The 27,987-nt window shown below is 45.9% G+C and overlaps 1 protein-coding gene and 1 long non-coding RNA gene across 5 annotated transcripts in view; one reads left to right on the top strand and one right to left on the bottom strand.

Moving 5' to 3' along the window:
* Nucleotides 1–27,987, bottom strand: part of LOC308484931 — a 211,789-nt gene that overhangs the window by 53,493 nt on the left and 130,309 nt on the right. The gene's annotated exons all lie outside the window — the stretch shown is intronic.
* NBEAL1 (neurobeachin like 1) overlaps nt 1–27,987 on the top strand; it is a 163,562-nt gene that overhangs the window by 11,833 nt on the left and 123,742 nt on the right. For all 4 annotated transcript variants that reach the window (XR_013989070.1, XM_081015097.1, XM_081015096.1 and 1 more), the window contains exons 3-5: nt 17,306–17,397; nt 21,213–21,374; nt 25,003–25,084. Coding sequence is in view for 3 of the 4 variants with exons in the window: in XM_081015097.1 (XP_080871223.1) it covers nt 17,306–17,397; nt 21,213–21,374; nt 25,003–25,084 (336 nt within the window). In the remaining variant the exon portion in view is untranslated. The remainder of the gene's footprint in view (nt 1–17,305; nt 17,398–21,212; nt 21,375–25,002; nt 25,085–27,987) is intronic.

The following is a 27,987-nucleotide window of genomic DNA, read 5'->3' on the forward strand; positions in this document are numbered from 1 at the left end:
AAGGAATTGGAAAGAGAGAGAAAATAACATATTAAAGCTAATGCATTCATGGGACAAAGAGTGAACCCTCTTTGAATTCTGTGGTTTTACCTATCAGGACATAATAGCTATCATTTGTTGCTTAAAGGTAAAGGTAAAGGGACCCCTGACCATTAGGTCCAGTCCCAAACGACTCTGGGGTTGCGGCGCTCATCTCGCTTTACTGGCCGAGGGAGCCGGCGTACAGCTTCCGGGTCATGTGGCCAGCAGGACTAAGCCACTTCTGGCGAACCAGAGCAGCGCACGGAAACGCCGTTTACCTTACTGCTGGAGCGGTACCTATTTATCTACTTGCACTTTGTGCTTTCCAACTGCTAGGTTGGCAGGAGCTGGGACCGAGCAACGGGAGCTCACCCCGTCGCGGGGATTCAAACCGCCGACCTTCTGATCGGCAAGTCCTAGGCTCTGTGGTTTAACCCACAGTGCCACTCGTGTCCCTTTGTTGCTTAGCTCGTCTTAAAATTAGGTAAATACAACCTCAGATGAACAACAACACATGACACATTACACAGTAGTAGTGACTTTTACTGTTTAATACCTGATTTTAGAATATCTTTTCCCAGCAAATTGCTAAGTGCTAATGAATGTTCACGACAGGTTGCTGTCGAAAATAAATTGCAGCCGAATCCTAGGAGTTTGTGAAATTGAGTGGTCAGAACAGAACAGCCGTTACTGCAGTCACGGCCAGGCATCATTGCAATAAATGCCCTTTGGCATACGCTCCATTTTTAATACAGTGGCGCATTTCAAATGAGTGCACTGCGGACAATTTAAACAAGGAACATCTTTTGTTCAAGCGTCAGTTTGGACAACAAGTATACTGGCTTTCTATCAGTCGTTAGGGACGCGGGTGGCGCTGGGGTTAAACCACAGAGTCTAGGACTTGCCGATCAGAAGGTTAGCGGTTCGAATCCCCATGACGGGGTGAGCTTCCACTGCTCGGTCCCTGCTCCTGCCAACCTAGCAGTTCGAAAGCACGTCAAAGTGCAAGTAGATAAATAGGTACCGCTCCAGCGGGAAGGTAAAGGGCGTTTCCATGCGCTGCTCTGGTTCGCCAGAAGCGGCTTAGTCCTGCTGGCCACATGACCCGGAAGCTGTACGCCGGCTCCCTTGGCCAATAAAGCGAGATGAGCGCCGCAACCCCAGAGTCGGTCACGACTGGACCTAATGGTCAGGGGTCCCTTTACCTTTACCTTAAACCTTTACCATACCTTACCTTTACCTTTACCTTATCAGTCCTTAAATGGACTGCCTGAAATATTTTGGGCTCAAAATAAATTTCAAAGCAAAGCCCTCCCAAAGCAACTTTCGTCTAAGCCATAATACCAATTCCATCACAATATAATGGATGCTTTAGCTGAGATTCCTGCATTGCATGGGGTTGTATTGGATGAACCTTGGGGTCCCTTCCAACTCTACAATTCTATGATTATTTATATAAAAAAAAACCCATTAAAATTCACACTAGCAAAACAGCAGAGGTTAGAACACGAAATGGTAAACAGCAGTTTGAAATAAATGAGTCTTCGGTTTCATTGAAAAGCCAATAGAGCTGAAATCATATGTTGCCTCTCTAGGGAGGGAATTCAAAGAGCATGGGGCCACTACTGAAAAGGCCCTTTTTCCTGTGCCCTTTGGACATACCCAGTCTGCCCTTGTAGCTGTTAGTTTATGGCAAGGGATGCAAGTTGGGTTTGTTTTAATCTGGGGAGTTGACACTTCCCCAAGGAGTTTCTTAAAAGTTTAGTCATGCTATGCAGTCGGTTAAAATGCTTTTAGTTGTATATAAAGAAGTACATTAATACATAGCAGCTGACAGCCTCTTGCAGAAGGAACCGTGAGGGTGGATTTTAATTGACTCGATATTCAGACCAGTGTTTAGAAGAGGAAGGAGAAAAGAATGTGGAGAGCGTTGCAACTATGAATTAAGCACATTTCATGGTTCTGTTTTTCTTAGATGCCTAGATCAAGTATGAGTGTTTAGTTGGGGTTCTCGGGACACGGGTACCAAAAACCTTGCCTTGAATTTGCCTTGAAAATATTCCATTAATCCTGAGACGTAGCGTTTATTTTGTGACAGTGCAAGACCTGCCACCTCTCAAGAGAGAGCGTGGGAAATGCATGGGCTTCTGCTTCCGGATGATTTTTGGCAAATCGCACAGCACAGTTTTCCCTGAGAGTTACCAACTGTGTTCTATTCAGTCACATGACTTATGACTTACTTTATAAAACATGCTGTAAAAAGCCTAAAGGATTTCATTGTATGGGATGAGCAAGGCACTTTAAAAAATGCATTTTAAAAATGATTCTTGTACAGTGGTACCTCGGGTTACATACGCTTCAGGTTACAGACTCTGCTAACCCAGAAATAGTACCTCAGGTTAAGAACTTTGCTTCAGGATGAGAACAGAAATTGTGCTCCGGCGGTGCGGCAGCAGCCGGAGGCCCCATTAGCTAAAGTAGTGCTTCAGGTTAAGAACAGTTTCACGTTAAGAACGGACCTCCGGAACGAATTAAGTACTTAACCCAAGGTACCACTGTATATGATATCTGTGGGAGATAAATTCCCACTGCTTTTATATATCAAACTTGAAGCAAAAGGGTTTGTCTTAGTAGCTAGCTCTGTGTCTCCTACAACTTGCTTGTTACTTTTAAAAAGATTTCTCAGCTGATTACTTTCAACCTCTTAAGGGGGCATGACATAGCTGTCAACCTTCCCTTTTTTGCGAGAAATTCCCTTATTCCAGTGCCTTTTCCCGCTGCTATCCCGGATTGTTAGATATCCCGTAGGTGAGGATGCTGATCCCTTATTTTCAAATCTGAAAGCTTGACAGCTTTGGGGCACGAGGAACCTTCAGCCACTTAGCTGTCGATGAACTACAACTCCCATCATCCCTTGCTATTGGCAATGCATGCTGGGGCTTATGGGAGTCGTAGTTCAACAACACCTGGAGGGTTTTCCCCCCACCTGCTCTAAAAGCAGTCTTAGGGCTAGTTCAGCCATGCACCTTTATTGCATTTATGTATTTATTGCATGTTTGGCGCTGTGGGTTAAACCACAGAGCCTAGGACTTGCTGATCAGAAGGTCGGCGGTTCAAATCCCCGTGACGGGGTGAGCGCACGTTGCTCGGTCCCTTCTCCTGCCAACCTAGCAGTTCGAAAGGACGTCAAAGTGCAAGTAGATAAATAGGTACCTCTCTGGTGGGAAGGTAAACGGCGTTTCCGTGCGCTGCTCTGGTTCACCAGAAGCGGCTTAGTCCTGCTGGCCACATGACCCGGAAGCTGTACGCTGGCTCCCTCAGCCAGTAAAGCGAGATGAGCGCCGCAACCCCAGAGTCGGCCACGACTGGACCTAATGGTCAGGGGTCCCTTTACCTTTACCCTTCCTCTGAAGAGCTCAAGGTGCCATACATGATTCCTAGTTCAGTTTTATCCATGTAACATCTTTGTAGGCCACCCGATGGACTTCATAGCCGAGTGGAGATTTCAAACTTGTTCTCCACAGCCTAAGGGAAAACCATTCCTCATCACAACACACTTGCTAAGTGATTTTAATCATGTGACAGCTTTAATGTCCGAATGGACTGTTGCTGCCGCTATCACAGATGCGCCAACCAAAATTGTTTTCAAATTCAGTCAGTTCACATGTTCAGCTGCCGATCGTCAACAGTAAATCATCAAGTGATGTGCTTTTAAAAAGTCTTGCTTTTTCAGAGAAGGCAGTTATTATTAAGAGCCATAGATTTAGCCTGATTGCAGAGTATATATAACTATTTGTGAATGTTCACTCCAGTCCATTGTTAGAATAACGTCACTGAGTTGTATGTAACAATGTTTGATTCTAGCTAATAAGGGAAATGGCTGCGATTTACCAACTTCTGCTGGATAAACATGCTGAAAGTTACTCTAAAGAAATCATAATTAACAGTATTTTTGCACTAATTTGATGCTCTGCTAGGATGGATGCTTTGTGACTAACGTAACGACGGGTTGCACCACGATTCAGGTTTCCCATGGTTTCCGAAGTGAATAATCCCCACCCCCATTGTGGGGAATGCAGTATTGAAAGCTTCTACCGGCTGATCCAGCTTTTGTTTATAGCGGCCAGTACTTCCTGGTATAGCTCTAAATGACTGAACTTTGCTCTTCCGGCTATTACCATCAGGTTGAGTTGAAGCTCAGTGAAGTCTCTTTGGAACTGTCCAGGATTATATAATAATAATAATTTATTATTTGTACCCCGCCCATCTGGCTGGGTTTCCCCAGCCACTCTGGGTGGCTTCCATAAAAACCAAAAATAAACTAAGATGTCACACGTTAAAAACTTCCCCGAACAGGGCTGCCTTAAGATGTCTTCTGAATGTCAGGTAGTTGTTTATCGCTTTGACATCTAATGGGAGGGCGTTCCACAGGGCGGGCGCCACTACCGAGAAGGCCCTCTGCCTGGTTCCCTGTAGCTTTGCTTCTCGCCATGAGGGAACCGCCAGAAGGCCCTCGGCGCTGGACCTCAGCGTCCAGGCAGAACGATGGGGGTGGAGACGCTCCTTCAGGTATACTGGGCCGAGGTCGTTTAGGGCTTTAAAGGTCAACACCAGCACTTTGACTTGTGCTCGGAAACGTACTGGGAGCCAATGTAGGTTTTTCAAGACTGGTGTTATGTGGTCTCGGCGGCCGCCCCCAGTCACCATTCTAGCTGCCGCATTCTGGATTAGTTGTAGTTTCCAGGTCACCTTCAAAGGTAGCCCCACGTAGAGCGCATTGCAGTAGTCCAAGCGGGAGATAATTAGAGCATACACCACTCTGGCGAGACAGTCCGCGGGCAGGGAGGGTCTCAGCCTGCGTACCAGGTGGAGTTGGTAGATAGCTGCCCTGGATACAGAATTGACCTGCGCCTCCATGGACAGCTGTGAGTCCAAAATGACTCCCAGGCTGCGCACCTGGTCCTTCAGGGGCACAGTTACCCCATTCAGGACCAGGGCGTCCTCCACACCAGCCCGCCCCCTGTCCCCCATAAACAGTACTTCTGTCTTGTCAGGATTCAACCTTAATCCATTAACCGCCATCCATCCTCCAACCGCCTCCTGGCACTCACACAGGACCTTCACCGCCTTCACTGGTTCTGATTTAAAAGAGAGGTAGAGCTGGGTATCATCTGCATATTGATGGACACCCAGTCCAAACCCCCTGATGATCTCTCCCAGCAGCTTCATGTAGATGTTAAAAAGCATGGGGGAGAGGACGGAACCCTGAGGCACCCCACAAGTGAGGGCCCAGGGGTCTGAACACTCATCCCCCACCACCACTTTCTGAACATGGTCCAGGAGGAAGGAGCGAAACCACTGTATAACAGTGCCCCCAGGATTCTTTCCTCACTACCAGCGTTGTAGTAAGATTCAGCTGCTCATCCAATTGGCATTTATGTATGGAATGGGAGGACGGGCGCCATTTTGACGCTTGCCTCAGGTGGCAAAACAGCACTGAATGATATCCACACACAATAAATCTGTTACTAGGGCCCAGAACAGGTGGCTTTAGTAAGGTCCTTCCTTTTCTCACATTTTGTATTTTTCATTTTTCATAAAATCAAGTGTGGGGGAACCTTTGACCCACCAGGTATTTCTGAACTCCAACTCCCATCGTCCCTGGCCATTGACAATGCTTACAAAGGCTGATGGGAGATGTAGTTCAGAAATGTTTGCTGTGCCAGAGGTTCCCTACCCGTCTGATGTGGAAAAATCAACAGGAGGTCTTGACTCAAGATGACTTGTCACTGGGTTAGCATTTAGAAAACTTTGCCTTTTGAGTCAGAATAAGACTGCTGCTTCCAGCAACCACTTATTTTATGTACTTGGATGCTTTTAGAGTTTCTGAGAGATGCTTTAATCTTCCGAAAGCTAAGGAGTCAGCTGCAAAAGAAGCAGGAGAAGGGATACAGAAATAATATGAAGAAGATTTGGCTAAAGTTTCCCAGTGGAATATCGTTTTTCATTGCCTAATATAGGAGGAGGCGTCAGGATGTTGCCTAGAATGGCTCTTGTTGTTGTTGTGTAGTCGTTTAGTTGTGTCCGACTCTTCATGACCCCATGGACCAGAGCACGCCAGGCACTTCTGTCTTCCACTGCCTCCCACAGTTTGGTCAAACTCATGCTGGTAGCTTTGAGAACACTATGCAACCCATCTCGTCCCCTGTCGCCCCCTTCTCCTTGTGCCCTCCATCTTTCCCAGCATCACGGTCTTTTCCAGGGAGTCTTCTCTTCTCATGAGGTGGCCAAAGTATTGGAGCCTCAGCTTCACGATCTGTCCTCCCGGTGAGCACTCAGGGCTGATTTCCTTCAGAATGGAGAGGTTTGATCTTCTTGCAGTCCATGGGACTCTCAAGAGTCTCCTCCAGCACCATAATTCAAAAGCATCAATTCTTCAGCGATCAGCCTTCTTTATGGTCCAGCTTTCACTTCCATACATCACTACTGGGAAGACCATAGCTTTTACTATACAGACCTTTGTTGGCAAGGTGATGTCTCTACTTTTTAAGATGCTGTCTAGCTTTTTAAGGTGGCTCTTACGTTAGAAACATTCTGAATGTGCCATCGGAGTCTCTGTCTAGACTAGCCTCCCTCAACTGGGTGCTCTCCAAATGTTTTTGGACTACATCTCCCATCAGCCTCGGAAGCTGGCTTAGGTTGGTGGGAGTTGTAGTCAGAAATGTCTGGAAGTCTCCAGGTTTCAGAGGATGCATTAATGGGTCATCCCATGACAAGGAGCGGAGGTCTTGGGCAGACAAAGGAAGATTCTTCTTTATAGAATGTGTCCTGTTTAGCTGCTTCCTCTCCCTAATACATGGAATACGGGTGGCGCTGTGGGTTAAACCACAGAGTCTAGGACTTGCTGATCAAAAGGTCAGCGGTTCGAATCCCCATGACATGGTGAGCTCCCATTGCTCGGTCCCTGCTCCTGCCAACCTAGCAGTTCGAAAGCACGTCAAAGTGCAAGTAGATAAATAGGTACCGCTCTGGCAGGAAGGTAAACAGCGTTTCCATGTGCTGCTCTGGTTCGCCAGAAGCGGCTTAGTCCTGCTGGCCACATGACCCGGAAGCTGTACGCCGGCTCCCTCGGCCAATAAAGCGAGATGAGCACCGCAACCCCAGAGTCGGTCACGACTGGACCTAATGGTCAGGGGTCCCTTTACCTTACCTCCCTAATACAGCAGGGGTCAGCAAACTTTTTCAGCAGGGGGCTAGTCCACTGTCCCTCAGACCTTGTGGGGGGCTGGACAATATTGGGGGGGGGAACTATGCACACCAGGCAGGCCCCATAGATAACCCACAGAAGCATTTGAAAAGGACACATTCCATGCAAGAGCACCAGGCAGGCCAGACAGTACTGCAGATGATAAAAATTAAAATTAATTTTTTTTCTTACCTGCAGTGATGATAGTCATTGTTTGGATGGGGGTCCTTGCCTGGGGTTGGTGCTGCAATGCGGCCTGCTGGGTCTTCTGCTCTTCCGCACTTTGGGGGTGGGATGGGGGCCCTCCCGCCGGCAGCGGAGGCCAGATTGCTGCTGTACAGCCAGTGGGCAGAGCTCCAGACTGCCCACAGGAGCACCAGGGCGGTGGTAGCAGCAGCGGAGGGAAGATGAGCGGCACGAAAGGGCTGGCTCCGGAGAGGGGCTGCAAAAAATGGCGCTCAGCCAGCTTAGCCCAGCCCCCTTCCTACTCTAGGCAGGGCAGGGAGAAGCCAGGAGGAGGGAGGGAGGAGGCGCCGCCGCCGCGGTGGGGTGGGGGGAAATGGCGATGCAGGAAAAAAATGAACAGAATCCCCACGCCGATCCACAGACAGTCCACGGGCCGGATCCTGAAGGCATTTGGGCCTGATCCAGCCCACGGGCCTTAGTTTGCCGACTCCTGCCCTAATGAAACTGAAGCTGCAATCCTAAGCAGATTTAAATGGGATTTCCCCCCTCCCCCAATAAACATGCATAGGATTGCAGTTCTGGGAGTGAGGGGGTAGAAAATGGTTGAAAGTCTCATCTGGGTTTTGTAAGCATATGTGGCATGCTGTAAAAATGCAGAATGTAGGGCAGAAAATCTGAAGCTATTAGAATTTCAAGGCGTGCGAATTTTGTTGCTCTTGCAAGCTCAAGCCGGCCAATCCTATTTGTCTCCTGTTTGTGCGTTATGTAAGACTCGCACATGTGTTTTGCTGGGATTCTGTGGGAGGGCAAAATGTTGCATTTCGTGCAGAATTCAGGCTCCTGAGAAGCTGCTTGACTTTCATTTGAAAGGGAAGCAAGGCTCTCGGTCTTACGTGCTTGTGAAAATATGTGGCGATGCCTGGTGAAAGGCCAGAGCCCAGAGGAGTTGTTGAATAAGGATTTTGAGTGGACTGGGGCAGGAATTTAGTCCTTTGCTTAGCTCCTCACCCCTTCCTGTCATAGCGGACCTCAAATAACAATAATTGTTATTCTGATATGCATACTATACAGTGGTACCTCAGGTTAAGTACTTAATTCGTTCCGGAGGTCCGTACTTAACCTGAAACTGTTCTTAACCTGAAGCACCACTTTAGTTAATGGGGCCTCCTGCTGCCGCTGCTGCTGCCGGAGCCCGATTTCTGTTCTCATCATGAAGCAAAGTTCTTAACCTGAAGCACTATTTCTGGGTTAACGGAGTCTGTAACCTGAAGCGTATGTAACCTGAAGCGTATGTAACCTGAGGTACCACTGTATATGATTGGTTGCATTCAGAAGGTTAACTTGGTTTTCTTAAAAACAACACGACTTGGCTTGTATTTACATGAAAACCAATAAAATTTATTTGGGGGGAAAACATGTGGAGCACACACAACCTTTTATAATTGTGGTACTTCGGGTTACAAATGCTTCAGGTTACAGACTCCGCTAACCCAGAAATAGTACCTCGGATTAAGAACTTTGCTTCAGGATGAGAACAGAAATCGTGCGGCAGCAGCAGGAGGCCCCATTAAGTAAAGTGTTACCTCAGGTTAAGAACAGTTTCAGGTTAAGAATGGACCTCCAGAACCAATTAAGTTCTTAACCAGAGGTACCATTTTGGTGCATTTTGTATAGCATTGCAAAGGAAAGTTGTTGGAATATAGGAAGTTGAAACTAAAACTTGAAATTGCTGGACCTGCATTAGCTGTGTCCATTAATTTCAGTAGGTGTGCTCTGATACAACCCTGAAATAAGAACAAACCCTACATTTCAAGTGTTTGACAATACACCCTTTAACATTTGCAAACCTCTTAAAATGAGAATTTGTCTTGTTTGACAGCAACAAAACAAGGTTATTTGTTTTTTTCCCTTTTGATCACAATCTTCGGTGCATCCCTGAGAGTTGAGCATTCCTAATTCTTTCCTCCTGGTATCTTGGTTTGTTTAGTCCTGGTCAGCAGATGATTGCCATCATATGATGTTTTTAACCCATCTTGGACAAAGATAGCTAGGCTAGGAACAGCAGGGGTAGCGGTGGCAGCACCGTGATAACAACGGGAGATAAGGAATGGATGGTACAGAAACAAGATGCTGGCGCAGGGAATGAACAGTTTGAAACGCATCCAGTATCTTTTTGCCTAACTTTATTACCCAGCCCGCTAGTTAAACAGCATTGTCAATATTAAAAATATACTGTAGCAGCCAGATGGTGATCTTTCTCACCCTCCCATGTGTGTTACATACAAGTCCTAAGAATGGGAAGATCAAAATATTTTTCAAGAATTGGTGGCTTTTGATCAACATCAGGCATAGGCAAACTCAGCCCTCCATGGGACTACAACTCCCATGATCCCTAGCTAACAGGACCAGTGGTCAGGGATGATGGGAATTGTAGTCCCAAAACATCTGGAGGGCCGAGTTTGCCTATGCCTGACCAACATCATCAAATGTTGGCACAGCCCCTATATTTCTGCAGCGATCAAAGTTTCACTCCAGTTCCCCCATCCCATCCTGGTTTGGAAAACCATCGTTTGCCTCTAAGCCACAATTAGGGAACAAACTGAGTTTGTGCAAAACGTAGCTCAGTTTGAACATAAGAGCATGCTATGGTTTTCCTGAGCCGTAGGGAAACAATTAGACCACGGAAACCTGAAGCGTGCATGGATTCAGTTGGGTCATTGGCGTGTGAACTGAGCCATTGGCTGTGTTCACATGTAATGCTTAACCACATGTAACACTGTTGATATGATCAGGAAGGCGCTTCCATGAGCCTAGGGCCCTTACACCTCTCCCCACTGCACAGCTGGGAAGAGAAGAGCTTTGGCAGAGCTTCAGCTTCCACAAAACCTGGCCGCTTGTTGAGTACAAACCATGGATTGTGGTTTAAAACAAACCCCGATAAGCTCTGAAACAAGCTAGCTTCAAGCCATGGGTTACGAAACTGGACTGTTTTGAAACTTATCAGAGAATCAGAACTGTAGAGCTGTAAGCAGTGTTAGAAACTGGGATATGAATGCTAGGAGCCACGTGGTCCCTGGGACCTAGGTTGTGGGCACCCAAACAAAATGTCTAGTTGCCTTTTTGTTTTTTTTACTGCCCTGCTACCAGACCAGGCAGCCCCGCAGCAAAAATGGCATCTCCATCCAGTTGCAAAAGGCTGGTTGCCAGTCGCAAAATGTGACTGGCGCCCGCTAATTTCGAACCCTGGTTGGAAGGATCCCTGAGGCTCATCTAGTCCAATGCAGGAATATGCAGCGGTCCCATCATGGCTTAGTGTTGCTTGGAAAAGTAGCTGATGAGTTGCAGAGCCATTTCTGGGCAAATCCTGAATGTGTCCCCCAAATTGAAAAGCCATGCTTTTTGTCTCTACTTGGTGGAGTGCTTTTTCAGACCTCTAAGCTTGAAAGAAAATAGACAACCTATTTATTATTTTTTGCTTCTTAGATGCCATGCCCTTTTGTTTAGGCAACTGCTCTACAAAATCCTTTAAAACGTTATCTAATTACAGCTTTTGTCATGACCTGTAATTCTGTAAGTAGCACTATGTTTGGATTTTATTTTACATTGTGATTCCAGTTTTGCCATGCCAAATACAGTCATACCTTGGGTTGAAGTAGCTTCGGGTTGAGCGTTTTTGGGTTGCGCTCCACGGCAATCCGGAAGTAACGGAATGCGTGTTACTTCCGGGTTTCACCGCTTGCGCATGTGCAGACGCTCAAAATGACATCACGCGCGGAAGCGGCGAATCGCAACCCGTGCACACGCAGACACGGGTTGCCTTCGCTTCAGGATGTGAACGGGGCTCCGGAACAGATCCCGTTCGCATCCAGAGGTACCATTGTAGTATGTATGAACTGAAGAATCCATCTGTGCCTCTTTACAATATTGTAGTGGAGCACAAATTCCTGACAGTTCCCTTATAACCTCTTAATGAACTAATGCCAAGCTTGCTGAGTGACAGGTATATTGTCTTGTGATCTGTTGCTTAACCTTGCTTAGGGACCTCCACCTCCTGTTCAGGTTGTTAAACGAGGAAGACTTCTTTCTCCAACCTCGTGCCCTCTAGGTATTTTTTGGACTACAACTCCCATCAGCCCTAGCTAGCACAGCTATGCTGTTTGGTAGTCCAAAGCATCAAGAGAGAACCAGGTTTGTGAAGGCTGCTTTACTGAAGCCCAGGGAATTAAAATGCTGAAGTCCTGTGAATTCGGAAATACTGTCCAACTGGTTGAATTAAAATCAGTCCCATAGCCATAATAAGATTTCTAGTTATTCGGAAGAGCACGGCTCCAGTCTAGCTCTAGGACTAAATTATGATCAAATTTGCATGATTTTGGACAGGTTGAAGTATTCAGGGTTTTTGGTGAAAAAATGTGAGCTGCTGAACTACAGAATTCCTTTTTTTTAAAAGAGTAAGAACATAACAGCTGTAATAATAATAATAATAATAATAATAATAATAATAATAATATCTTTATTGTCATTGCCCCCTTCGGGGACAACGAAATTACTTGACTGCTCCATAAAAACACTAATTAATCAATACAGTATAATACAGCAAGGGAGATTAGATGACTTTCAAAGTCCGGGCTTCCCATTCAGGGCCGAGATCGCTCTGGAGAAGAAGCTGTTCTTAAGACGGCTCGTTCTTGTCTTCATCGTCCTGTATCTCCGTCCCGACGGCAAGAGCTCGAAGAGACAGTGACCAGGATGCGATGGATCTTTTACTATGTCCAGTGCCTTCCTATGGCACCTTGTGGCATAAATCTGCTCTAAGGTAGAGAGTGGGCAGCCAACAATGCTCTCTGCTGCCTTAACAACCCTGCACAACCCCATCCTGTCCTGGGTAGTACAGCTTCCGTACCACACACATAAGCCATAAGTGAGCATGCTCTCAATGGCACAGTGATAGAAGGCAAGCAGCAGTTTCTGCGGAAGATGGTTTTTCCTTAGTATTCTCAAAAAGTACAGTCTCTGCTGCGCCTTCTTCACAAGCCCCCTTGTGTTGACACTCCAGGACAGATCCTCTTGTAATTCAATGCCCAAAAATCTGAACGTTGTTACCCTCTCCACACAGACCCCATCAATCAAAAGTGGCTGGACGTTGCTCTTCTGTCTCCTGAAGTCCACCACACCAAGTACTGGATCACACCAAAGGCTTTATCTCAGGGGTAGGTCATACGGTACCCTCCAGTGGTGTGCTGTCAGCGGACTAGGGGGACTAGGCTGGTTCCCTAAATGTTCCCCTGGCACCTCCTTCCCAAAGCCTGGGAAGCTTCTGCCCGGCTTAGGGAGGGAGGCACGATGCTCCGATCGGTCCAAGAGCCTTCCCACCACCTTCCCAAAGCCCTCCTGCTTTTGGGAAGGAGGCAGGAGGGCTCCAGTATCTGGCCAAAGCCCTGGCGCCTCCTTTCCTATGATTCCCAGCTTAGGGAAGGAAACATGATGCTGTTCCAATGTGCAAGGTCACCCTAACTGTTCTCCTACGGAAAAAATTAACTGCATGCCACTGGTACCCTCCTGAAACTGTCAGACTCCAGCTCCCATCAGCCCCAGCCAGCATGGTCAATGGTCAGGGATGATGGGCATCATCATATAACAGCCGGGCATCGTGTCAGCTCCCCCTGCCTTATCTAGTCCACCATTCCCTCCCCACCATGGCCAACCGGATGCTTAGGAGAAGCCCTCAAATATGCCCACCTCTCTCTTTGCTGCATAATAAACAAGATACAAGTACCCTAACAAGTTATATATAGCATCGCTATGAGGACTTTCAGAGATTCCAAGCATAGTTGTTTGGAGCTGCGTAGTACACTGCTAATTGCTCTTGCTGCTACTTGTTTCCAGGAAACACACCAAAAGGCACCCACTTGCCATAGCTCAGCCTCTTGTTCTCTTTAACAAGCACTTAATGCATGGAACTATGGGTAGCGATCCAGCCTTCAGTCCTGGCCGCTGCTTCTCCCCACTCCCCAATGCTTCTATTTATTAATTTTGACATTCCTCTTGACTGAAAGCAGTTATACCACTTTCCAGGAGGTCACTAGCTCTGCTTGAAATTGGGAGCTTTTCTTCTCTAAATTAGGATGTGCCTTTTCCGGCTTTTGGTGACAGCAGGGAGTTTGCAAATGCGGACTGCCTGTTGTAAAACAGAAGCCCTATTTGGGTGCCTATTCTCCTCCCTCCACCCTACACAACTCAATTCCAAAAGTGTGACATAGAATCATAGAATCATAGAGTTGGAAGAGACTACAAGGGCCATCGAGTCCAACCCCCTGCCAAGCAGGAAACACCATCAGAGCACTCCTGACATATGGTTGTCAAGCCTCTGCTGAAAGACCTCCAAAGAAGGAGACTCCACCACACTCCTTGGCAGCAAATTCCACTGTCGAACAGCTCTCACTGTCAGGAAGTTCTTCCTAATGTTTAGGTGGAATCTTCTTTCTTGTAGTTTGGATCCATTGCTCCGTGTCCGCTTCTCTGGAGCAGCAGAAAACAACCTTTCTCCCTCCTCTATGTGACATCCTTTTATATATTTGAACATGGCTATCATATCACCCCTTAACCTCCTCTTCTCCAGGCTAAACATGCCCAGCTCTCTTAGCCGTTCGTCATAAGGCATCGTTTCCAGGCCTTTGACCATTTTGGTTGCCCTCCTCTGGACACGTTCCAGTTCGTCAATGTCCTTCTTGAACTGTGGTGCCCAGAACTGGACACAGTACTCCAGGTGAGGTCTGACCAGAGCAGAATACAGTGGCACTATTACTTCCCTTGATCTAGATGCTATACTCCTATTGATGCAGCCCAGAATTGCATTGGCTTTTTTAGCTGCCGCTAAAAAGGAAAAGCGAGGGAACACAGGAAGTGACAGGGAAAGCGAGGCTGCACTCATTGGTCCCACCTGCTGTTGTGTCCTGGGTAGAGCTGTGAAGGTCTGGGGGAAAGATGGACAATTTGGGAGGGAAAACTGTTTCCTCCCCAATTTTTTTGCTGCCTCCATATTTAGGACACTGGCAGAAGAATGGGAAAGTGTGTGTGTGTGTGTGTGTGTGTGTGTGTGTGTGTGTAGATTCCCCCCATATATTTTTCCATTCCCTACCCCCAAGCCTTCACATCTCTAGTCCCTGTTGGCTTGGCCTGCCAACTTGCATGGATTGATCAGCAAACTTCGAACTGCAGGGAAGCTGCTGTGCTCTTGTAGGAACCATGTGTGAGATAGAAACTTGATCGCGCAGGAATTATTTCGGAATCTAAGATGCTCCTTGAATTATCTGTGAGTCGATACTGGAGCAATGTGATTGACCTAGCTCAGGCGTAGCTGATGTGGTACCTATTGGAAGTTGTTGGACTGTGACTCCTATTAAAGCATTGGCCATGTTGACTGGGGCTGAAGAATAACCTTTTCAGATTACCTGTGTGATTTGCGACATCACACCCAGGAAAAGTAGCACCGAGCCTTTGTGGTGGTTACCGTGACTGTAGTTCAACATTGGTTTATATTGAAACAGACCGGTGTCTTACATGGAAGTTTCCATTTCCTTAGGAGTCGAGTTTATTTCTTGGACACATTTCTACGTTTGTTCCCTGCCACGTAGGTGAATGGGCTGATTTGTCAGCTGCGGTGGTCAGAAATGTTTTTTTAAAAGCAACACAACACTCTAGTGAAGGACTCCTGTTTACTCTGGAAGTGAGTCACCCTCCTGTTCTGTTTTTTCTTCTTCTCCTGAAGAAGTGTTTCTATTTTAGAATAGTCTTTTGATGTCTGTCCCTGTCTTTGAGCAAAGACTCCTTATCCTCGTGGATGATGCTGAGGGCATGACTACTTTTTATCAGTGAGAGGCCAAGAGATGCTTCAGTAGATTCTAGAAGGAGCACAAGTCCCCCATAATGTATAGAAGGAAATTTATTACATTTGCCTGTAGCCACTGCCTTGTGGGACATCTAAGGCTAAGGAGTAAACTCTACAAAAATCCAGAGTGGAAAGCCAAAGATGGTTGGATGGTATCTTGTAAGCGACCTGCAGCCAAGATGGTGCCAAAGGTACTGCTCTGCTCTCCTTTGGACCACATCTGCAAGGCCAAGAGTGGAGTCTTATTGTCTGGGCAGCCCAGGACCTTCCTACACACTGCCCAGGCTTGCACCCTGGAGAGGTCACTTAGATGCTTCTTATGCCACAGAAACAACGCAGGAGGAAGCAGCAGTTATGAGCTACCGGTCTCTGCAGCCACAGCGGGTGCTGTGATTCTCCAGTGGATTGTCTTTGCCCCAGAGGCACACTCCAGTGGTCTCTCAAGACAGACGGGTGCCAACAACACGACTTTAAAAAAATGGTTGCAATTAATTCTACAGGTCCCTGTGTTCCATACAGCTTCTCCTGAAATTCATATTGGAGCTGCTTTTCCTTGGGTAGATGAAGATGGTGACTCAAGGCTCCACTTGAGAAGGGATGGGAATTTTGGAGGCGATTCACCATGCGCTCACAAATGTAAACCCGATAAAGCAGGTTGTGGGACTTGCCAATGCCCACAAGTTTGAGAGCTGCTCCGCCCAAGTCTTTATGTGGTTGACTTCCACAGGAGCTACATCAGCTTTCTGCAAACTGTGTTCAGCTTCTTGCAGCAATGGTTGTGCTAAATCATGGCAGAGAGACGTATTGTAAGAGAAGTACCCAGTAGTACGAGAGATTGCTGTGACTGTTCCACTCAAAGTGGTGGACTAGCTGTGATCACCATGGAACTTGGCATGGTCCCAGTGGCCTGATTCACCCAGCATGGGAAACTAAATTGGCTTAATGCACGAATATGTGGCCTTCTGGAGAGGACCTTGCAGCTGCTTTGCACCTCCCCTGTCTTTTCTACTCCTGCTCTGCTCCAAGCTAAGCTAAGGTTTGGCTTAGTGTGTCGTCCAGACTTGGGCTCATGCTTAAGCTCTTTGCTCACTGGCTATGAGCTGCAGCCAAAGTTTATTCTTGGCCAGCTGTGACACAATGACGTTTGACTGTCATTGGCAAAAATGACCACCTTGACATTCTCTAAGTCGGCTCTGCACAGTTGCTCCCCAGCCTTCCCTTCTGCTCTGCCCCACTCTTTATCTTGTCTGCCTTCTGCCAAAAAGATGTTCTTTCTTTTACCTTCTAGCTAAGATATAACACCTAAGGATATGTTAAAGACAAGAAGCTGCGTCTACAGAGTCAGATACTTGGTCCACTTAGCTCTGCACTGATGCTGGCAGCAGCTTTGAGGTTTCTTGTTGATAGGTCTTTTCCAGTACTGCTTCCTTAGATCTGTTGTCAACTGAAGAAAGGAGAGATTGACCTTCTGTCCTTTTAAGCTTGCATTTGCTCTACCACCGTAAGCCCGTCCATTCCATCTCATAGTGGCTGGAGAAACCCAGCCAGATGGGTGAGGTATAAATAATATAATAAATCAATACTAAAATCATCATCATCATCATCATCTCATAGCCTGTCTTGGGGACCTAACAGGTCAATGTCCTTGTCTTCCTTCCAATTTATTAGATATGGTTATAAAAAAGTTGTATGAAGTTGCTGATGTTTTATTTTATTATTTTTGAGCGTTTTGGGAAGTGGAACCTCTGGGCAATGCTCAGTCTTGTTAGGGAATATCTCAGCGTCAGGGCAGCAGTGTCAGGAAGCAGAGTGGTATTCTGGGAAGTTTAAAGTGGCCTCAACACCAAGAAATACATGATTATGGTAGGAAACTTGGAGGGCAGGAATGGAGCAGCATTGGACGCACACATTTACAAACGCTTTCGGAAGAAAACTTAACTTTTTAAATCTGTTTGCCTTTGCAGAAAGACCCAGACTACTTGAAGCTCTGGTTGGACAGTTTTGTTTCTAGTTACGAACAGTTTCTGGATGTGGATTTTGAAAAGCTGCCCACTAGGTATGTAGAAATAATAGTTCTTTGTGTTGATGCCTAAAAGTGATATGGCTGATTTAATAAGTATTTGTGTGTGTTGATATATGTCATCTCTTTGGAACTTCTCTACCTTGTGGCTGTGCTGCTTGCAGACATTTTGCTCGACAGAAGTGCGATGAAAACTTAGCGGCTGCATCCATATGATATAATAAAACGTGGGTTTGTGTGACATACACAAGCTGGAACGAGTCATGGGCCTTACATGGCAGGGAGGAGAGGAGTTGGGCTGTGTTTCCTCTTGTGGGTCACAAATTTGATAAGTTTCAGAAAGCAAAGAGTAGGAATGAGCGGGTAGCAGGCTCTTCTTACATTTTTTACATGGAATCCCCGCTTGTTGGGTGAACCATAGAGGGTGGTTTATTAACAAATTCAGGTTAGTTAAGAAGCCAGCTTCAGAAACCACGGTTTGAAGTTCTGCCAAATTCCTGCTCCCAGGTGCTCATTTGGGCTCCTTCTGCCTTTATACGCCACGCCAATCACAGCCACTGATGCTACAAACTTTTACATCTCGCAGTTTGCTCTCAAACGTGACTGAACTGTGTAATTAACTTCCAGTGGAAACACTACCAATTCCTAGGTTTTCCCAGGTCAGCTGCTGGTTAAATCAAAGGGGAATCAGCAGTAACCCAAAGTAAATTTTCAGTGTGAATAAGCCCTGTGTTTACGTGTTTAACCCCCACCCCACTTGTTCCACACTGGTATTTCTTGATTGTCCTGGTGTTCATTCTTTAAAAATGGGCTTTGAACTGCCAAATTACAGAGCCAGGTAAACATTCTTGTTTGCGGTGAACCAGGAAATGACCTCAGTATTTGATTTCAGCTGCGTAGTCATAGACACATTTACTCAGAAGTCAGTTCCCACCATGTCTAGTGGGGTTTACTCCCTAGGAAGGATGCTTAGGATCCTGGCCTTCTCACCCCTTGCCTTTTCCTGTAAGACCTATTACAGTCGTTAAGAGTCGTCAACAGGCTCATCTCAGCTATCTGCCAATCTCCGATTCCCACCACCCTTCTAAGTAATACCCCTCCCCACCTTCTCAATATATAGAAGGATCTGGTAACTTCTGTTTCAGTGTATCTGAAGAAGTGTGCATGCACACGAAAGCTTATACCAAGAACTAACTTAGTTGGTCTTTAAGGTGCTACAGGAAGGAATTTTTTTATTTCGACTATGGCAGACCAACACGGCTACCCATCTGTAACTGGATCCTGGCCTTGGTTTGCTTTCGATGATGACCATTGAATCAACCTTTTGATTGATTAACAGGTTTAATCAATCAAAAGGTTGATTCAATGATCAACATCGACAGCAACAGCGGCAGAGACAGTTGCAAACCCAACATAGATTGCTGAGATTCAGAGGGTGAGACACATTACCAGTAGACAATGACAGGTGGACTAGGATGCTTAGCAGATTGTGAATACCTTTTTTTTTTTAAAAAAAAGATTAAATGGATTGTGTGTTTCCCCCCCTCTTAACTAATAGTATTTTTTTTAAAGACGACATGAATGCATGAACAGTAGCTTCCATCACCATTACTCTCCAGTGCTGTTACGGAGTGCTCAGTATAAAATCCGCTGTTTTCCTCTGAGATTAATGACGGGATTAAACTTGCGACCTAAAAAGAAAATCGGCATAGAGGACTGGACTTTTATTGCAGCAGATGAACAAGGGAAGATATCTAGGCAGCTGAGGACAAGGCGAGACTGTATAGAGTATTGGATAGCTGACATCAAATAGCAAATTGCTTCCCATTATATCTTCTATACATTGTGTTTCAGATTACCATTTTTTTGCTGTCTGTAATAACCAGATTACATAGGAAGAATGCCGTCTCTTAGAATACATTACAATGTAATGCTGATGAAGCATTGATGGTAGGAAGATTTGAAACGTGGAAGGATAGCAATTGATATGAATTACCGTGTTTTATACCTGGCTACATAGAAATCTAGTAGTTTCCTGTTGGTTTTCTTCTTCTTATTTTCTTTTGTACAGTGGTACCTTGGTTTTCAAACTTAATCCGTTCCGGAAGTCTGTTCCAAGACCAAAGCGTTCTAAAACCAAGGTGCGCTTTCCCAAAGAAAGTAATGCAAAATGGGTTAATCCATTCCAAACTTTTAAAAACAATCCCTAAAACAGCAATTCAACATGAATTTTACCATAAATTGATCCATAAAATGAAAGCAGTAAAAAATGTACTGCAGTCACACAATCAATCAATCAGTAGCTGAACTGGGTTCTACACAGTCACCAAAAAAAAAGAGCCACAGAATCGCAAAATAAACAGCAAAAACAGACAAACCTCAGCATAACACTCAAATCGGAAGTGTGGCACTCAAATCGGAAGCGTAACTCAAATCGGAAGCTTAACACTCAAATCAGAAGTGTGGCACTCAAATCAGAAGCGTAACACTCAAACCGGAGCACGTTCAGCTTCCGAAAAAGGTTCACAAACCAGAATACTTACTTTGCAGTGTTTGGGTTCCAAGTTGTTTGAGTACCAAGGTGTTTGAGAACCAAGGTACCACTGTATAACAAATGTGGGGCAGCAACCATCCATTGGATCATTTCTGGCTCGCAGACTGAATGCAGGATGCAACCAATTGCACGCACTCATCCTGTGGTTTGCAGGCTTTGCTTTCGCTTAGCCTTCTCACCCGCCAGTCCTTTCTCCTAGCAATCTTAATGCACCCGAGTCCTAAACACATTTCAAGGAAGTAAATTCTCTTGAAACAACCAGATGCTTGTTTCTAAGAAACACATTTCAGACCAGGATGTTTAGCATGTCGTTTGTGGCTGTTTCTGCAGCCTCTGCTGGGGGTGCGGGGGCAGCGGAGGGCAGGCAAGATTGAGCCCTCTGCGGTATAATAGATCTCTTGACAGCTGCGCTCAGGAGAACATGAAAGATTAATCCATTCTGCTGCTTTGTGTTTCCCAACGCAGCGATGGCATCTTGTTCTACTTACAATTGAAAGGATGAACCCTTGCCAGCTGGTTAAAAAAAGTCTGTTTGTCTTCCTTCAGGGGAGCATTTTTCAGTTGCGAAAGGAATTTGAATATGCCAAGCCCTCGCCCTTCTAATTATGGTGTCAAGAGTATAAATAGAGAAATGCCGGTTTGCCTGCTATAAGGTGACTTGGACACTGACGTGCTTTTCTGGAATCGAAATCCACAGAGCAGTGACTAGTTTGGGGAACAACTAGCAGACACAAATTGATTTTTACAACTGTAATTACTTCTGAAAACGTTATATCTCGTTGGACTTCTGGCCCTTCCAGTTAGCGTATAGGATTAGTATCCGGTCCGATGCATCTTAAATTAAATATTTGAATTCTACAAGAGAAGTAAGCACATGCTCCACTCTCTCCCGTTGAAACCGATGGAATTGAAAAGTGCTGAATTTCATGTGGATTACGCCCATTGTTAACCTGTTATGCCTTGCTTCTTCTGAATCAACAGTTTGGCATTTAGTGAGCCCTGGCAGCCTGTACACCTGCTTATGATCTCATAATCGCCCTGTGCCAGAGTGAAGGCTTTTTTATTCTTAAAGTCAAATATTTATTTAAAGTGTTAATTATAGGATTAAAGTGCAAGAGTCAATCTTACGTGATTTATTGGCATTATTACAATTTATTGGCCCTCTGGCAGTGAAATGTCTGGATACCATTGTATTGTCAAGTGCAGTAAAAGATGTTACGTGCATAAAATACGTTAGCGATTATTGCTGCTTGCCCTAGTTTTTTTTTTTTTTTAAAGCTCTTGGCTTTATTTTTAGGGTGGATGATGTCCCCCCGGGAATATCGCTGCTTCCTGATAACATCCTTCAGGTCTTGAGGCTCCAGTTGCTGCAGTGTGTCCAGAAATTGTCAGAAGGACTGGAAGAACCACAGCAGGCCTTATCACTTCTCCTGGTCAAATTCTTCATTATTCTTTGCCGGTATTTATTATTATTATAAAGAAACCTAGTTGACTTTTCAGAAGCAGGCTGGAGTGCGGAGTGTTTACGGGGAGATATCACCAGTACTTCCGTCTCGCCATTTGTTACCTTACCAATTCCCAACTTCTTAGGTGCCGGCGTGGTTGCTCGAGAGCGAAGAGGCAAGACTCCCCCCGGTCTTTTTTTTTTTAAATGATATTTATTGAGAATTTTAAAGTTACAAAGAAAAAAGAAGAAGAAAGAAATAAGAGAAAGAGAAAGAAAAGAGTAGATAAGAGTAACAATTAAACAATACAAATCAATAAGAACCAAAATCAAAAAGAAAAAACGAAACACACAATGCAACACAATCAAAAAACAAAAATATACAACAAATTTAAAAAAAATCCAATATTCCCAAATCCTTAACTTTCATTAACTTATTTCCAGGCTTTATTATCTGTACAAAAACATTTACAGAGCAGAGCATCTCAAGCCCCCTTGCCCAGATTGTCCGGAGCTTTGGGCTGGACTGTAACCAATATGCTGATGACACTCAGCTCTATCTGCTGATGGATGGCCACACCGACTCGGCCCCAAACACACTGACCAGATGCTTGGAAGCTGTGGCTGGATGGTTTTGTGGGAGCCGATTGAAACTAAATCCTTCGAAGACAGAGGTCCTATGGCTGGGTCGGGATGGCATGGGGATGAGGGACCAACTCCCTTCTCTTGCGGGGGCCCAATTAGTGCCATTGCCTTCCATTAAGAGTTTCGGTGTAATCCTTGACGCCTCCCTTTCCATGGAGGAGCAGGTTACAGCAACAGCCAAGGCGACATTTTTCCACCTTCACCGCATCAAGCAGTTGGTCCCTTACCTTTCCCGCCCCAACCTGGCCACAGTGATCCATGCGACAGTCATCTGCAAGCTTGACTACTGTAATTCGCTGTATGCGGGGCTTTCCCTTGAAGCTGTCCCAGAAACTCCAGTGGGTGCAGAATGCTGCAGCGAGGCTCCTCACGGGGTCCCTGCCATGGGAGCATATTCACCCAGTGCTATACCAGCTGCACTGGCTCCTGGTGGAGTACAGGGTCAGATTTAAGGTGCTGGTTTTGACCTTTAAAGCCCTTCACGGCCTAGGACCCTTGTACCTACGGGACCGCCTCTCCCGGTATGCCCCACGGAGAGTCTCAAGGTCCATAAATAGCAACACCCTAGTGGTCCTGGGCCCTAAGGACGTTAGATTAGCTTCAACCAGAGCCAGGGGCTTCTCAACTCTGGCGGAACGCTCTGCCTCATGAGACCAGGGCCCTGCAGGATCTGATTTCTTTCCGCAGGGCCTGTAAGACAGAGTTGTTCCGCCTGGCCTTTGGCTTGGAGGTAATTTGATTCCCTCCCCCTCTTTCTTTTTTCTTTTTCCTTTCTCTTCCTGTGATGAGGCTGCATTTTAATATTTTAATGTTTTAATATTTTAATGTTGTATTTTAATCTTGTTTTTAAGTTGTATTCATTCAACTTGTTTTTATTATTGCTTGTTAGCCGCCCTGAGCCCGGCCTTGGCTGGGGAGGGCGGGGTATAAATAAAAATTATTATTATTATTATTATTATTATTATTAGTCCATGTCTGCTCAGTCGCTAGCAGAATCTGGGAGTGGGCGGTCCTTAAACTTTCCCCAGCATAACAGTCTTTTGACCCCCATTCTTCTCCTCCCCTCTCTGCGCGCAAACCGACTGCGCAGGGAGGGCGTTGGCAAAGGGGGACTTGCCTCCCCTCTGCTTTGCTCAGGCTCGGTGTTGCGGCTCTCTCTAGCATCTTCCGATCCCTGCATCCCCTCCCCACTGAAGGCGGGGCTTCCCTCCTCCCCAGAGGAAGAGCTGGTACTCACCTTTAAAGCCCTAAATGACCTTGGTCCTGTATACCCGAAGGAGCATCTCCACCCCCATCTTTCTGCCCAGACACTGGGATCCAGCGCTGAGGGCCTTCTGGTGGTTCCCTCATTGCGAGAAGTAAGGTTACAGGGAACCAGACAGAGGGCCTTCTCGGTAGTGGCGCCCACCCTGTGGAACACCCTCCCTTCAGATGTGAAGGAAATAAGTAGCTATCCTATCTTTAAAAGACATCTGAAGGCAGCCCTGTTTAGGGAAGTTTTTAATATTTAACGCTGTATTGTTTTTAATACGTGGTTGGGAGTGTCCCAGAGTGGCTGGGAAAACTCAGCCAGATGGGTGGGGTATAAATAATAAATTATTATTATTATATTATTATTATATTCGCACGATCTTCGGAGGCGCCCTGTAACCCAACTGCCCTTCCACCTCTCACCTCTGAGCTGATGGCAGTTCCCTGACACAACTGTCTCGTTTAAGCCCCCTGTCCCATACCTTCACTTTTTAACCTTCTCGATTCACGGCCCTCACCCCATGCTCCATTGTCAACAGCTCCTTCATCCTCAGAATCATGAAGCTGGGGCGAGGAACCCCAGGACCTCCAAACCTAAGGTTTCTCCCCAGGCCATGCCCCTCCTTAGCCACGCCCCCTCCTTAGCCACGCCCCTCACTGGCCCCTACCCTCCTATGGCAATTTTACTCAGCTGGAATGTGTCTTTTGGCCCTGACAATGCCTTTTGTTTGCCTGGGAGGGCTGTGTGAGCATTTGTAGAAACTTCCATGCAGGACAAGGGTGTCAAATTTGCCTCTGGCCCCCACCCAGCATTGTCCTGTGGCCCCCCAGAAGTTTGTCTAGAAGGAAATGTGGCCCTCAGCCTGGGAAAAAGCTCCCCCAGCTCTGACACGGAGCAGGGTCCGTTCTACAGAATTAGAGGTGGCTGTGTCCATCAGTGATGTATGGGCAGGAGATCTGATGTGAAACAAGATTTACCCTGGTAAAGAGCAGGCTGAGATATGATAGCCACCTTCAAATATCTCGAGGGCTGCCACATGGCAGATGGAGCAAGCTTGTTTTCTCCTGCTCTGGGGGGTAGAACCCAAAGCAATGGATTCAAGTTTTGAGAAAGGAGATTGTGACTAAACATTGGGAAGAACTTTCTGGCAAAAAGAGCTGTTTGGCATCGGAATGGTCTCCCTTGTGAGGTTGTGGACTCTCCTTCCTCAAAGGTTTTTAAGCAGACGTTGGATGGCCATCTGTCATGGATGCTTTAGTTTTGATTCCTGAATTGCAGGAATTGAACTAGATGAACTCTTTGGGTTCCATCCAGCGCTGTGATTCTTCCCTACTTCTGATTCTAGCCTCATCCAATTTGGTTCCAAATACCTCAGTTGGCTTTCTTCTGTAGCTCGGATGACCCTCACAAACGTTCGAAAACATACAAAAAGTTGTAAAACACACACACAAAATGGTTGATGGTCCATGTCTATATCTCTGTGCAGTGTTGCTGTGAACCATTTTGATGCTATTTGGTGATGGGATTTCAATTCCATTAATGATACGGTTTGCCATCAAACGGCGTTGATTGGCTATAATTTCCATGTTTAAATACAACCTCTTAATGTGAAATTATTCTGTATTTTTATAACACGGTGCAGATTGTTTTGGGAAATCGTGATGTACCATTCTTTTGCTGTGCCTTAAATCATATTGGACAGTTTTACCATGTCTTGCCACTCATGCCTTATTATTTCCCTTTCAGAAATTTGGCTAATGTGGAGGAGATTGGCACCTGTTCCTATATTAACCATGTCATTACGATGACTACACTGTATATTCAGCAGGTAGGTGAACCTGTAATTTTCTTCAATTGCTTTCTAGTCAGAAACTGGTGCTGCAGTGAGAATAAACTCACCAACACTTGATTTGGCTATGTGTCCTGTCACCTGCGACACAATTCATCTCTTTATTTCCAAGCCCCCACCCAGGCGTTTCATTTGGAGCGACAAAATTAATTCCACCACTGGAGTTCAGATTTAGTTGACTGGTTAGAACAGGGCACCTGATGGTAAAGGTAAAGGGACCCCTGACCATTAGGTCCAGTCGTGACCGACTCTGGGGTTGCGCGCTCATCTCGCTTTATAGGGCGAGGGAGCTGGCGTTTGTATGCAGACAGCTTCCGGGTCATGTGGCCAGCATGACTAAGCCGCTTCTGGTGAATCAGAGCAGCACATGGAAACGCCGTTTACCTTCCTGCCAGAGTGGTACCTATTTATCTACTTGCACTTTGACGAGCTTTCGAACTGCTAGGTTGGCAGCAGCAGGGACCGAGCAAGGGGAGCTCACCCCGTCACGGGGATTTGAACCACCGACCTTCCGATCGGCAAATCCTAGGCTCTGTGGTTTAACCCACAGCGCCACCCCTGATGGCAGTGAGGTAGAAATGAGTTTTACAATAAGTTTTGTGAGAATTCTTGATTGCTTTTTATTTTTGTAGCTGTACTGTAATGGCAAAGGAATGCCTGAAAATTAATTTAGGGGGTAATTTATAAGGTGGCGAAAGGTTTGCTATCTCAACATTACATGGAGACCCTACAGCAGTGCTTTCCAAACGTTTTGTGTGGGCAACACACTTTTTAGACATCGTTTTGTGACACAGTAATTCAGTTTTGCATCATGTCGTGACACAGTAATTTAGTTTTACTAGCAAACCGGAGGTTAAACAAACCCCTTTCCAGCCCCGGGAGAAGCGTTTGTGTGATGCACCTACACACTGCAGCCAACACACTAATGTGCCGCGACACACAGTTTGGAAAGCTCTGCCCTACCAACTTGCCTAAAGGGTGTGGGGACTGCATGTGCCCCCCACCTCATTTTATAGAACCTCCAATACTTGCTGAATGCCCCCGTTTTCTGTCTCATTAGAGTTTCTTCCTTCTTGTTTGTTCCTTCCTTCTCCTGATCATGAGTGTGCGACACTAAAGTCAGAAAGGAATTACTTTCACCTGGTTTCTATGAGAGTAGTTATATAGGTATTTTGTACTAAAAATTAAAGTTTAAAAAATCCTCCATACCCTTTTGTTAAAAGAGTACAGTGGTACCTCAGGTTACATACGCTTCAGGTTACATACGTTTCAGGTTACACACTCCACTAACCCAGAAATAATGCTTCAGGTTAAGAACTTTGCTTCAGGATAAGAACAGGAATCGTGCTCCGGCGGCGCGGCAGCAGCAGGAGGCCCCATTAGCTAAAGTGGTGCTTCAGGTTAAGAACAGTTTCAGGTTAAGAACGGACCTCCGGAACGAATTAAGTACTTAGCCCGAGGTACAACTGTATATCCAATGAACTCTGTAGGGCTGTGTACAATTGGGAATTTGGGGTAGCCATGGTGAAAACTGAAGCAGAGTGGTCTAAATTCTGGTTCTGCCCACCAGCAACTTTTGACCCTTCCCCCCCAGCCAGGCAGGAAGAGAAAGTTGCCTTCCCTTCGGTAATTTTAGATATTTTAGAAGTGTGGTTTTTTTGGTTCAGAATGTTTTAAGCAAACTACCTCGATCCTCATAAATGAAGCTGCAGGTTAGTGTTATTATTCCCATATTGACAATGGGGGAGACCAAGAGAGAGTGGCTTTCCTAAGGCGAGTTCGTGGCTGGAGACTTCTTGAGTAACAACTTGTTCTCATAGACGGTATAAAGGTAAAGGTAAAGGGACCCCTGACCATTAGGTCCAGTCGTGACCGACTCTGGGGTTGCGGCGCTCATCTCGCTTTATTGGCCGAGGGAGCTGGCGTACAGCTTCCGGGTCATGTGGCCAGCAGGACTAAGCCACTTCTGGCGAACCAGAGCAGCGCATGGAAACGCTGTTTACCTTCCCACCGGAGCGGTACCTATTTATCTACTTGCACTTTGTGCTTTCGAACTGCTAGGTTGGCAGGAGCAGGGACCGAGCAACGGGAGCTCTTCCCGTCACGGGGATTCGAACCGCCGACCTTCTGATCGGCAAGTCCTAGGCTCTGGGTTTAACCCACAGCGCCACCCGCGTCCCTCATAGACGGTATACTACTTACCAAATAAACAGTGGTCAGTTTTATCTTTAATTCCCTCCCCGCCATTCATTTTAAGTATTAAATATGGTAGGATCCCCCCCCCCCCGAAAAAAACTCATCAGTCAAATATGCTGACAGTCAATTTTTTTTTTAAAATGCAGCAATAACTTATAATAATTGACTTCCATCAGCTGGCCTCTAGTCCATTTTGCAGGTTTCCTGTGCAGAAGGGGATTCCTGGAATTCACTACCTTTTTTTTTTTTTTTAAAGCTCCCTCTGGTCACTCCTAAATTTAACAAGCAGTTTGGTGTAAGAACTGTGGGGGGAAATAAACAGAGAAAATTATACTGTGTGTGTGCCTCCAAGGCAATTTTCTGCTACTGCTATTTTAGCTGTATAATTTTTAGCATGTGCTTTGTACTTATTTTGGGTTTTCTGCACACCCCTCTGATATTTTATAACGCGAGTGGTTTACACATCTTTTAAAAATAAAACAATTACGGGAGCTCTCACATCGTATTTCAAATTTGCTTTTTGGGCCTCTTCTGATTCTGGCTGCCTGGCAACCCTGTCAGATGGGTTGGCCGCAAATAATAAAAATATTTATTATTATTATTATTATCCTCCTCCTCATCATTATCTTGGGACTGGCCAGCAAGGAGGCCTATAGGCAGAGGCGGGGACAGGGGAGATAAAACCT

Source organism: Podarcis pityusensis (assembly GCF_964106645.2).
Source record: "Podarcis pityusensis genome assembly, chromosome: 1".
Classification (NCBI taxonomy): domain Eukaryota; kingdom Metazoa; phylum Chordata; class Lepidosauria; order Squamata; family Lacertidae; genus Podarcis; species Podarcis pityusensis.